The sequence below is a fragment of the Cavia porcellus genome, unplaced genomic scaffold (assembly GCF_034190915.1).
Source record: "Cavia porcellus strain 051 isolate PalLab524CR breed Dunkin Hartley unplaced genomic scaffold, mCavPor4.1 scaffold_9, whole genome shotgun sequence".
NCBI classification, from domain to species: Eukaryota; Metazoa; Chordata; class Mammalia; order Rodentia; family Caviidae; genus Cavia; species Cavia porcellus.
In genome coordinates this window covers 10,339,602-10,352,197 of record NW_026947492.1, presented here as the reverse complement: position 1 = coordinate 10,352,197, position 12,596 = coordinate 10,339,602, and the positions used below count along the sequence as shown (strand labels likewise).

General features: G+C 47.2%; 1 protein-coding gene across 2 annotated transcripts in view; it reads left to right on the top strand.

Moving 5' to 3' along the window:
* Jaml (junction adhesion molecule like) overlaps positions 1-12,596 on the top strand; it is a 28,145-nt gene that overhangs the window by 9,270 nt on the left and 6,279 nt on the right. The window contains exons 3-7 of one of the 2 annotated variants that reach the window (XM_003472659.5): positions 144-289; positions 1,539-1,764; positions 6,835-6,947; positions 9,327-9,552; positions 11,836-11,959. In XM_003472659.5, coding sequence (XP_003472707.2) covers positions 144-289; positions 1,539-1,764; positions 6,835-6,947; positions 9,327-9,552; positions 11,836-11,959 — 835 coding nt within the window. Of the gene's footprint in view, positions 1-143; positions 290-1,280; positions 1,302-1,538; positions 1,765-6,834; positions 6,948-9,326; positions 9,553-11,835; positions 11,960-12,596 lie in introns of those variants that run through there. The other variant, XM_013155598.3, reaches the window with a different exon arrangement.

Sequence of the window (12,596 nt, the reverse complement as noted above, 5' to 3'; positions counted from 1 at the left end):
CTGATGCCCTGGTGGCTATAGTGAAGGCCCCCTCAGGACTTGGTCATGTTGGATCATCAGCGGGAGGTGTCCAGTACTCAGTGACTTTTGTAGCTGAGGGTATTTGTCTAAATGATGTATCTTCTTGCCTTCGATTTCTTTAGATTACTCCTTGGGCCTTCAGACTCTCTCCCCTTTGCTCACAGTCCATGTGGGCGACTCAGCTCTGATAGGATGTGTTATCCAGAACACTGGAGGAAGAAGTGTGACCAAGGTGGACTGGATGCACTCTCCAGGACAGCACGGCAAGGTAACCAGAAGGACATTTCACTGCGTAGTACAAGTCCTGGCTGATGGTGTCAGAGTTGGGTGGGGAGCGGGTGAATCTGTCGTCAGGTACCATGAGATGGTTTTGCAAGAGGCTGGGTTGTAGAGGGCATAATACCTGGACCTCCTTCCTCCTGCTGGAACAGCTGCTTGGCTGTGTGATCAGCAGAGATCACCCAACTTTGCTGAGTACCAACTTCTTGATCAGCGAAGAGAAAGGTAATTATAATTAAGGGACAACAAGAGGTGTGAACATGAAGTTCTTTCCGTTTCCTCCCCCTTGTCTCCTGCCCTTTGCAGAACAGAGAAGGTGGGTGACAGGGTGATTTCTGTGGTCTAGACGGAAGAGTAATGAGCCTGCAGAGCAGTGACACCGTTATCTGTGTGCTGGGGGAAGGGCAGCAGATTCGCTCAGCATGCCACCCTTCTGGGAATCACCTTCTCCTCTGCACCTGCTTGGAATGTTGAGATTAACAGGTGTCGCATGGCTGGGCCAGGGTCTGTCACGGAGCTGTTGGGAGTAAGAGCTTGGAGTAATAAGTCTTACCAAAGACTCACTTGTGAAATTAGTTTATGAAATATGTCCCAGGCAATTCGCTATGAGTGATAAAATCCCAACATTTATAAATAAAATATCGTTTCTGTAGCTCTGAGCATAGTTAGTGTTATTTTCATAATGCTAGTATCAGTCCAAATTTTATTGCTATTTATTTTAGATGAGGGGTAGAGCTACGGTGTAAGCTCACCACCAGCCTGTCACCATTTCCTGTCTGTGACATCTTCTTTTGTGCTGTGCTGTGCTAGCTGGAGGAGGGCAGGACAGAGAAGGAGTGGCGCCAGGCATTCCGGGAACGCCGGCCCAGCACGCCAGAGGGATTAGATCATGCATTTGGGTGCCATCTAATCTGGCAGCCCTGGCAAGAAACAGGGTGAAACTGAGATATGATGTCTACAAACTGTGATTTCGAATCCCCAGAGTGATCTTCAGAATGGGGGTGACAGTTTTCCTGAAGTTATAAGAAATGGAAATGCATGCACCTGATTTCCCCACTTGTGTTTGCAGAAAATGAGCCACAGCACCTTGTGCAAGCCAGATAGCTGCCTGGCACTTAGTTATTATTAATTTTTTGGTGGTGGGGATGGGGATGGCTAGGCTGCCTCCACTCACCTGGGCCTTCTGAGTCCAGACTCTTGGCTGGCTCTTTAATTTTCTCCTGTCGTGCTCCCTCCAGGATGAATACGTGCTGTTCTATTACTCCAACTTGACAGTGCCTACCGGGCGCTTTCAGAACCGTTCGCGTCTGGTCGGCGATGTCTCCCAGAATGACGGTTCTCTACTGCTCCAAGATGTGCAAGAGGCTGACGAGGGGACCTACACCTGTGAAATCCACCTCGAAAACGAGAGCAGGGTGTTTAAAAAAGCGATGGGGCTGCGGGTGCTGCCAGAAGACCCTAAAGGTAGGGGATGAACGGAGGGGCAAGGGATTCAGTGTGCGAGAGGGGAAACTGAGTGTGTGAGCAAATCGGCCTCTGGCCTAAGTCCTCACCACAGAGAGAGTCTTCAGTAAACGATGATTGCTTTATTAAATAAGAATTATTATAATTATCATTACAAATATGCTTCTCTCAAAAAAAAAAAAGCCTGTGAAAGGTACCCCATTTTCCCCCTTTTCAGAGGAAGGTACCTGAGCCTTAGAGAGGCTAAGTTACCTGTTTATCAGTGGCCCAGCAGTACTGGGGCTTGGTACTTCGGATAAATTCTGGGTTCTTCTTTTACTGTACACCAATATTCCCATCAGGATTCACACTGGTCCGTGTATATGTATTGTAGGCGCGTATGGTCGGTGGTCTCGGGGTTATAAAAGAAGTCAAAAGATCTTTCTCATTTCTTTGCACCTCGTTTCCTATCTGTAAGCGGAGGAATTGGCTTCAATACATCTGAGGCTTTCAAATAGCCCCTTTTAAGAAACCTTAAGCTCCAAGAATCTCGAGCAGCTTAAAAACTCCAACAGAGTAGGGGTCTGTAGGAGACCTACTCTGATAGGACCCCAGCCTTCAACCACCACTGCAACCAGAGTCCTTTGCTTTTTCCTGTTTTTTCTTTTAAATTAGGCTCCTACTTCAGGTTTTGTTTAGCAAAAGATTCTTCTGCTTTAAAACAAACTGAAACTGAGAGTGTGAGCCGGGCGGCCTGAGTCACGGCAAGACAGCCACTTGGAGGGTTCCGTGCCCTTTCACCAAGTAGTAGTTGAAAATGATGTAGCTGAACTTGTCACTGAAAGGAAGCATCATGCTTCCAGAAAAACCTCAGGGGTGGGAACGTAGCTCAGAGGCAGAGCACATGGCTGCAGAAAAACCTCAAGACAAGTAATGCAGACAACAGAGGTAGCTGTCCGATTGGTCTCTGAAACAGAGCGGAGAGAGTAAACCAATAGGAGGAAGGTTGGTAATAAATCCTTTCCCTAAAGCAGTGGTGGTGAACGATGGCACTATGCTATTGTGTTTTTCTTTTAAGATAAAAGATATTCAAGCACAAGGTCATGAGTTCAATCCTGGTACCAAAAAAATATTAATGTATGCTTTTTTTGTTTTTTTTCTAAACTCAAACCTTAGTATTCAGCAATTAAATGCTGTGTTGGCACTTTGTGATAAATCAGTGGGTTTGGGGTTACAGTTTGGCATTTGATCTCCGAAAGGTTCGCCATCACTGTCCTAGAACATGAAGCTTTAGTTAACAAAGATCTTTTCTTATTCAGAGATGGTGAAATTCTAGCAGGAATGAAATGCATCACTGCACACATGGGCTCACTCGATGTTACTTAGTCCACTAATGTTCGGAACTCTTGCATCCTATAAAAAATTTCCACACCTATCTGTTATAGGAAGCTAATGATATCCAAACTACTGATATCAGGGTGTCTAAAAGTTTGCTATGTTGATGCAAGTATTTCCAAACAAAAATACATAGATAAAAAGTATTTGAAAGTCACAGAATTAGACGCATTCTCTAGTCTCTGTCTCAGAAGGGAGCTGGAATGTGGGACCCTCTCCCCAGACCCAGTGTCGTCCTCAGGCACTCAGCTCTGCGGATGGACGATCTCCTCTGCAGCACCTGCCTCCCTCCACAACCACGGTCCACCCCTTCAGCTGTGCCTCCTACTTGCTTGGGTCTGTGTGCTTTGTCCCTGATCAGCTCTGGGCATAGTACCCGGTACAGAGTAAGTAATCAATATAACTAGTGATGAATGAAGCTTTTTAGTTAGTGATCTTCACTTGCATCTGATTTCTAAGAAATGAAGTTGTAGCAGGAGGCCTCTGGCACCTCTCCTCATTCCCCTGATTTCTTCTCTTTGTCTTTTTCTCCTAAGTCCAAAGTTGTGGTTCCCACGAGAGGAAGCAACTCAGATGCCTGTATTTCCCAAAGATTCTCTTTTTGCTTTCATCTGTTTATTTATTTATTTACTTTTTGTCTTATTGAGTCAGGGTCTGGCTATGCAGTTCAGGCTTGCCTTGAGCTTACTTTGTAGCCCAGGTTGGTCTCAAACTTGCAATGATCCTCCTGCCTCAGCCTCCCAAGAGTGCTGGGATTATGGGCATGCACCACCATGCCTGGCTTCCTTTTTCTGTCTTTGTTCCCTAATGCCATGGCTGAGAACTCATCTGCCCAACCACAGACTACAAAGTGAGTCCCCCTCAAATGGTGCACCCTCTTGCTTCGCAGAGGCATAGAGAACCAATGGGAAACAAGGTCAAGAGCTAAGAAACCTTGGAAATAGGCTAGAGTAACACTACCTGTTAGGGAACTTGTGTTCATTTATTTTTCCCTTCTTGGCAGAATGGGAGCAGATTCAGCCCCTAGCAGTTTTGTGTAGTGACCCAGTGGAAAGCTATCTAATTGCTTTTGGAAGTTTTTCTCCCCAGGTGGAGATTCCATTTTAAAAGTCATTTATAATTTTCTTAGCAAAGTTCGCCGTTCAGTTACCTATTTTTCTATGATTCTACTACTCAATTTTTAAAACAATTATGTTAAACAGTATAAGTTGAGAACTAATATTGGCTTCCTGTTCTTATGCTCTATTTCAACTTACTTTATTACTAGTATTTATTTTTTCATTACTGGAGATTGGATCCAGGGCTTTCATACTGGGTCACATCCCAATTCTTTTTGTTGTTATTATTCATATTCTTTTATTGATTTATTTGTTTTTGAGCCAGGGACTCACTAAGTGGCTCAATTCCCCAGGCTGGGCTTAAATTTTCAAACCTCCTGCCTCCGTCTCCCAGACTGCTAGAATTACAGGCATGTGCTCCGTGGCTGGCTCACTCTTCTGTTTGTGTGAAATGGTACAGTGTGATTCAGGCTTTGTTTGCACTCGGGCCTAGGGTTATATGCTAGTTCTGCTTTCACTGGCTACGAGGCTTTGGACTCTTCTACAAAATACATTGGCAATACAGGATGCTACCACAAAGTGATGTAATGGCTAGGCAGGCATGCAGCTCAGGGACAGAGCTGACTGGGTGAGGTCCGGGTTCACTTGACACCAAATTATGTATATACATAGATAATAAAATAATGTATACTGTACATATAGTTAATATGCACATATGTAAGCATATAAATATGTATTAATGAGTAATTAACAAACTATTTCTGAGGTGTTTAACACATACTTGGAACAGTAAAAGGACTCAGAATACTGTTATTATTATTGCATTTAAAAATACAGTTCAGGGGCTGGAGATTTAGCTCAGCAGCTTAAGCCCCTGCCTGGCAAATGTGAAATCATGAGTTTGACCCCTGGTCCAAAAAAATAAAAATAAAAATAAAATAGTGATACAGTCCAGTTCTCCATGTCCTGATGGACTCAGATGGAGGTTCTCTCTCTACTGATATTCTTAAAGTGAATTTTCATTGCTTTTAAAATAACTCCCTCCACATTAGAGTTCATAATATTTTTTGGATTCTTTCCTTTGCTGGGAGGAAGCTCGTGTTTTCCCAGGGAAAGGGTTTGATGACGGGTTGCTTTATGCACTGCACTGAAGGAACTCTGTCCAGTTAAGGCTCGGGCTGTGTTTCCCTGTGTACCACCCTCCTATCTTTCCATTTCCTATTAACTTTGTGACTGATTTGTATAGGACAATATGAAAAAATGTACTTGTTCTTTGGACTTTTGCAGTAAACATGGTGAGGGCAGCTGCTTATACAAACAAGCAGAGGGGACCTAGGAGTCCAAGGGCCAGGAGAAAGGGACGGGAGCCCCGTGGGGGGGGGGCAGCAGGAAAACAGTAGAGGAGTCCAGGAGAAAGCTGCCTATTGTCTGAGGCTAATTAGCAAGAAGTCCTATGACCTGCACCGAAGCCAGAAGGAGATCTTAAGCTATCGGGTTCTGTCCCAGATCCCCGACCTCCCAAACTGGTGTGCAGCGGAGGTGCAATCAAAACGGACACATTGTATGATTTGTAGGGCTCTGGGAGGGTCAAGACTCTTTAGTTAAGCTCGAGGCTTCGAGGGTAAACACAAAGGATTCTCTGGGTCAGTCCACTTATATTAGGCCAAGGACAAAGGGCGGGGAAACTGAGGAAAGTGCAGGCAACGAGCAGGACCTTGGGAGCCACTTCAAGGGTGTCTCCGAGTAATGAATCAAGTCAACTCATTAGCACTGTCTTATCATGAAGACGTGGTAGAAGTGAGACTGTAGGAGTAATCTTCGCAGCTGCTGTCTCTACCTTGTTAATTGGAGTTGGAGCCAGAGTGTCCGCAGCTGTGGCCTGATCTTGTCCTTTGAGGTTATCTCTGGCCTCACAGGCCACTACAGGCCTGAGCTAGGACCACTCATAGAGGTTCACTTACTGTGAATCAGCTCCCATCGCCAGGCCATGGGCCTAGGCCTAGGACAGACTCACAGGTAAACGTAGAAAGCCTATTAGTAAAATTTAAATCCTGCTCAGAGCCGCTGCGTAGTGGTCTCCAACATTAAACAAGGCTAAAGCAACATGTAAAAAGAATCAAATAATTTGGAGAAAGTCACCCACGATTCATGTTTTCAGTTGGGAGAAGCTGTGGGTTAAACATAAGAATGAGAGCTTTAGACCTCGCCACTTCCTGTTTATGCGATGCAGACGGTGGTTACCAAGGTGGGTGAGCAGAGCAGGGGCTTCAAAATTTCCCGTATTTTCTGTGATTCAGACTCAGGGTGGGGGCCAGAGTCATGGGAAACATTCTGGGAAGAGGGGAAAAAGCAAATAACTAAAGAGGAGTTTATTGCAGGCTGAAGACAGCAGTCTTCACACGTGGTATCTGGGCCTGCAGGTATCTCTTGGCTTTTGGATGCTGTGTTGGTTTAAGTGAAGAGCCTCTAAGGACTTCATTCACACCGAATCGTCTGGATCTTCTGTTTGGGAATTGTGTACCGTGCTCGGCAGGGCCAGTGATTTTTGCTCCTGAAGCATAATGGCTGGTCTTCTAGAAATTCTTTCGCTTCTGTAGATTTCGCTTTGGTCTAACTTGGTTTGCCATTCTGTCCCCAGAGCTCACGGTCCGTGCGGGTGACTCAGTACTGCTTGAGTGTCACTTCCAGAGCACAGAAGAGCAACGTGTGACCAAGGTGGACTGGGTGTTCTCTTCGGGACAGCAAGCCAAGGTGATGAGCAGGACACCTCACTGTGTGGTGGCAGCACAGGGGCAGAAGAGGGAGAGTCGATCGCCAGCTAGCAAAAGGCAAACAGTTTTGCAAGAGCACGGGCTTGTGAGCCTGGCAGATGTGACCTTAGGGCTCAAGCACTTGGTGGTGACTCTGGCTTCCCAGCGGGTACACGGGAACAATGGAGAAGAGAAAGGAGGGCGAGAAGGGGCTTAACAGTTAGGATTGTCAAGACGCTGGTCTAGAGTCATCCTCATAAAGCTTTTTGTACGTGATGGATCTGCTGCATTTGAGTTTCCTTCTTATTTCTCCTCTAGACCATGAGAAAATAGGAGGGGAGAATTTGGGGGGCCCAGCGAGGAAGGCTATGGTGAAGCATAAGAATGTGGTTACATTTCGACGGATCAGGGTGGAATATTTCACGAGCACTCTGGAAAGCGGTTGGCAGCGTGTTAGCCTACTAGACTAATAGCTCTCAGCCACCATGAGGGGATGTTTATGGCTCGAGGTGTGTTGTGAGCGATGCTCTAGGTACTTTATTAGTAATGAAAGTTAAGGTGCGAAGTCCATAAAAGATTGCATGCTTAGCCAGGCGTGGTGGCTCATGCCTGTAATCCCAGCACTCAGGAGGCTGAGGCAGGAGGATCGTTGCAAGTTCGAGACCAGCCTGGGCTACAAAGTGAGCTCAAGGCCAGCCTGAACTGCATAGTGAGACCCTGCTCCCTCCCCCCAAATATTTCATTCTTATGAAGTAAAATATATTCCAAGTCATAGTTCTAAAAAAAAAGAAAAGAGAAAGAGAAAGGAAATCATTTGCTCTGAGCTCTGTATACTGCTTCGGTGGGTCAGAGAGGGTGGTATCATGGTTGAATATGGAGAATTATACGTGAGCCTAAGGGTACTGAGATTGTCTTGTTTGCATGTTTGTTTGTTACTAGGGATTGGATCTCCAGCCTTCATACTGAGCTATACCCACAGCCCTTTTTAATATATTTTTAAAATCTTGACACAGGGTTTTGGTTAAGTCACCAGGTTCCCCAGGAGAGTCTGAACCTGTGCTCTTCCTGTCTCAGCCTCCCAGGATGCTGGGATTGCGTGTGTAGGTCCAGCTCTTGTTATGCATTTAAATGTCATCCATCAAGTGATCCACAGCAGAGACCAGAGGTTAGGTCTCTCTGTTTGCGTTTGTGTCTGTTTATCCATTACCTTTTCTTAAAAGTGTTTAAAAAAACCCCTACATACCTTCATAAAAAATTCTGGCATTTATTCACTTAGCAAGTATTTTTAAAAGCATGGGCTATGTGATGAACAGTCACAGCCCCTGTCCTGATAGAGGATTTAAACCAAGATGGAGGGCAGAAACAATCAAATAACGAAGAAATAAATGACATATTATGATATGTCAGACAGCAGCAAGAGTTATAGAGAACCACAGAGCAGAATTTTGTGCAGGTAGTCAGAGAGGGCTTATCAAGGTGACATCTGGAGCAGCAGTCTATGGAAGTGACAGGAGGGAACAGCATGTGTGTCTGAGGAAGGAGGAGAATATTCTAGTCAGAAGGGTGCAGCAAGTACAAAGGCCCTGAGGCCAGGACTTAAGAAGCAGCACGGAAGTCATGTGACTGGGGCTGGTGAGGGAGGTCAAGTAAAGACAGAAGAGGGGGCCAGGGCGCCTCATGCAGAACCCTGTGATTCCCGTGCATATGGGAAGCCATTGAGAAGTTAGTTGTAAGCAGAAGAGTGATGTAAAGGTGTGTGCTGAGCATAGATTATAGTGAAAAGTAAGCAGGGAGAGGAGTCAGGAGCCCCCGGGATCCAGGGGAGAGGTGAGGCGGTGGTTTGAGCCAGGGGAGAAGTGGCTTCAGGGTGTGGTTTGAAGGTAGCTGGGATGGAGTTAAGAGTTGCTCAAGAAAGAGAATTAGGAGCCACTGGAACGGGTTTAGGGGAGTAAGTAGGAGTGCACGTTTGGACAGGTTTTGGGTGCTCACTTGAAATCTAGCTGGACTGGAGAAACGGGGGTATGTGCTCTGCCATGGAGCTGTGTCCCAGGCCCTTTTAAAATGTTCATTTCATTTTGAGACAGTGTCTCACTAAGGTGCCTGAAGAGCCTCCTGCCTCAGCCTCCCAAGGAACTATGCTACCACTCCTGGCTAAAGTCCTTTATTCTCAATTTAAAACGAAATCCCTACCTTCTGCTGGGACAGTTGTTCCTGGTTTAGGGCTAGCCTTTGCAGACATGCAAACGTATACATACGTTTGTTATCCATGATTCTCTCTCTGTTTTCATCTAACAGGGTCTTGTGAATCCTGGGATTGTTCCCGCCTCCTCTCCTCCCCACCAGTCCTAGAGATCTCATGCTTCTTGCCTTTCTCTTCTAGGAGGAGACTGTCTTACACTACTCCCTGAACAAGCCTGTGGGCTACCCCCAGTACCAGGGCCGCTTCCAGCACCGCGTGAAGCTAGTGGGGAAGGTTGTTCACAATGACGGTGCCATCATGCTCCAGAAAGTGGAGGAGTCCGACGAAGGACTCTACACCTGCAGTATCTACCTGGGGAGCCTCATGTTCAGGAAAACCCTCGTGCTCCACGTGGAAGAGCCTCAAAGTATTTAGCATTTGGTTGGGAAGGGCAGAGGAGGGTCTGCGGCAGGCAGCCGGGCTGGCCCCAGAGCCAGTCTGGAAGGGCTCTTGGGTGGCTCAGTGGCAGGAGGCATTGCTCCCGGGTGCCGGGGTTGGGCCGGCAGCACCCTAAGAATGATGCGTCCTTTAGCCTGGCTCTTCAGCTGCCTGGCTTGCTCCCTGCTTCTGGGCGAGGGAAGGGGAGTTACTGTTTGATGACTGCCAGCCTTCTGTGACCCCACGCAGGGCCAGCGTGGGCTGCTGCCGTAATCACATAAGAGCCCAGAGGTGGTCGGCTCAGAGTCCAAAGCCATTTTTACTTGGCATCATGGCAGTCATTGGGGACTCCGTCCTGGAAGGGAAAATGGGCCTGAGCAGGTGAGGGACAGCAAGGAGCAGAAAGAAGACAGAACAGTACCAGAACCCACAATGAGGGAGTTTTCTGATTTCAAGTTCTGTATTCCGGCAAACAATGGACACCAAAGTCAGTGGCCTGGGGGGGAATAAAGAATCACTTGTGTTGATGGAGAGCTGTTGACAGTGAGGGGTTAAAATGAAACCCTCGAGCAGCTAGCAGTCAGGATGTGGCCTGTGGACTTTGCCTGTCTTCCTTGGCCTTCAGCAGTTGGCTGTGGTTAGCTGGGGGAGGTGGGGATGGAGGTGGGGGGCCACCTCACTACCTCAGGCCAGAGTTTGTTCCGAGTGGACACTTTTGATAATAAAGGAGCCCAGCCGAGAGGGGAAGTGGACTGAGGGTTTCTTAGACAACCGCAGTCTGTGTGCTTCTCCCTGCAGAGTCTTGACTCTACTTCACAGAAAAAACCCACTGTGGGGGTTCACTGACTTCTGAGCCTTCCCCACCCACAGATCCCCATTCTTATCGCCAGCTGCCATCTTGAGGCTGCCAGGCTCCCTTCCGGCCTGCTTTTATCTGGCACCTTGTGCTATAGTGTCCTGGCTGTCCTGCTCCTCAGAAACCCCCCAACATAGCTCTTCAGGCTCTCACTTTCTGTTGGTTTTTACCATGCAACAAGCCTGGTCATTTTTGCTGCTGACTTTGGAGGCCATTTCCCTCTAGTCCATCACCATCACCTCGGTTAACGGCGGACTGTCTTCCTCTGTCAGCCTCTCACCAGCCTCCGTTTCCATTCTTAGATCATGCTCTCTTCCTGAATCACAACAGCTTTCTAGTGTGCTGCTTCTGTTTCTCCACTGCTTACAGAAACAGGTAACCTTTGGAGCGGCCTTTTGGAGGGTGACCTTTGCAACATGATCAGATTCCTCCCAGCCTTGGATCACATTGTCTCTCCAGCCAAATCCCCAACTCACCTTTCACCACCTGCCAGGCTGCTCCTGGTTCCTGAAAGCACCCCGCCAGGGCCAGGCCTCGGACATCCCCCCTGACTTTCCCCATATTGTCCCCATACTGACTCAGATTAAACTTTGGGCGTGTTGGTGACAGATTCTCATCTTTTGCTCTGCATGGACTCAGGTGGCCTTATCGCTGTGCCCCCCTGTACCCCACATAGAGGTCTGCTGCAGCACTCATAGCAGCCAGTGGTTCCATGTTTGTCTCTCCTTAGAGGTAGGACCCTGTGTCATTTGTCTTTGTTGGCTTCCACTGTTACAGTGATGTCTGCACTGAAGGAGCGTTTCAGATACATACTTAGGGTGACTAGAGGAGGTCAGGGTGTCACGGAAAGCACTGCTGGCATCGTGAGTGTTGTAGTATGTATTCTTCTAAAAACAATCGCTTGCCCATAGAAAAATCAGCAACCTTTAAAATATCTGTTATCTCTAGGTCATTTGGTAAACCAAAATTTAAAGTAAAATTGTTGATGCAAAAAGGAATTCTAAACTGGGTGTGGTGGCACTCTCCTGTAATCCCAGCATTTGGGAGGCTGAGACAGGAGGATCATCACAAGTTCAAAATCAGCCTGGGCTACAAAGTGAGTCCAAGGCCAGTCTGAGCTGCATAGCAAGGCCCGGTCTCAAAAGACAAAAAAAAACCAACAGGAGCTCTAAAGCACTATCCTCTTCTACCACCCACTTTCACCTACATTTTAGGGCTCAGCATGGGGCTTAGACGTTGGTCCTCACTCTGATGAGGACAGTGTCCTGTGTCCCAGCATGAGGTGGAGTCTGGCCTTCTCTCTCTGCTTCCTGACCCGGCTGTTGCTTCATGGCATAGGACAGGGGTGGCTCTCAGCTCTTTTCTGGAGTCACGAGGCTCACTGTTTTCTCCTTTTCCAAACACTGGTGATTCCAGCCACCCCTGGACCCGAGATCTTGGGAGGAACCCACTTGGTGATCATCGTGGGCATTGTCTGCGCCACTCTCCTGCTGCTCACTGGTTTGATACTGGTTTTGAAGAAGACATCCAGAAACAGGAGGTACAGGCTTGGGTTGGGAAGCTGGGGGTGCAGGGCTGCCTCTAACTCAAGGCGGGAGAGAGCGAGGGGGCCCTGCCTGAGGGCATGTAAAAATGCAGTCATTTTGATTATCACACTGGATGTCACCATGGGTGGCTCTCCTTAGAGGCAGGACCCCTCTGCAGGCCCTTTGCTCATCACACCCTGAAAAGTCTTGGACAGTCCTACATGGTTTTCATTCATTTTGGTCTACTATAAACTTTACAAATGGAGGTCTAAGTGGAGCATAATTAAGAACATAAATCTTGGGGCTGGGGATTTAGCTCAGCGGCATAAGCACCTGCCTTGCAAGCAGGCAGTCATGAGTTCGATCCCTGGTACCGATAAAAAGGAAAAAGACAAAAAAAAAAAAAGAACATAAATCTTGGCTGGGGGTTTAGCTCAGCAAATTCGAGGTGGTGAGTTTGATCCCCAGCACCAAAACAAAAACAAAAACAAAAACAAAAACAAAAAACATAAACCTTATACAAGAATGGTAACTGTACCGTTCACTGCCAGAGAACTGATTTTTAAATTAGCTACACTGGCTGGGGATTTAGCTCAATAAGCACCTACCTGCAAGTGTGAGGTCATGGGTTCAATCCCCAGGACCAAAAAT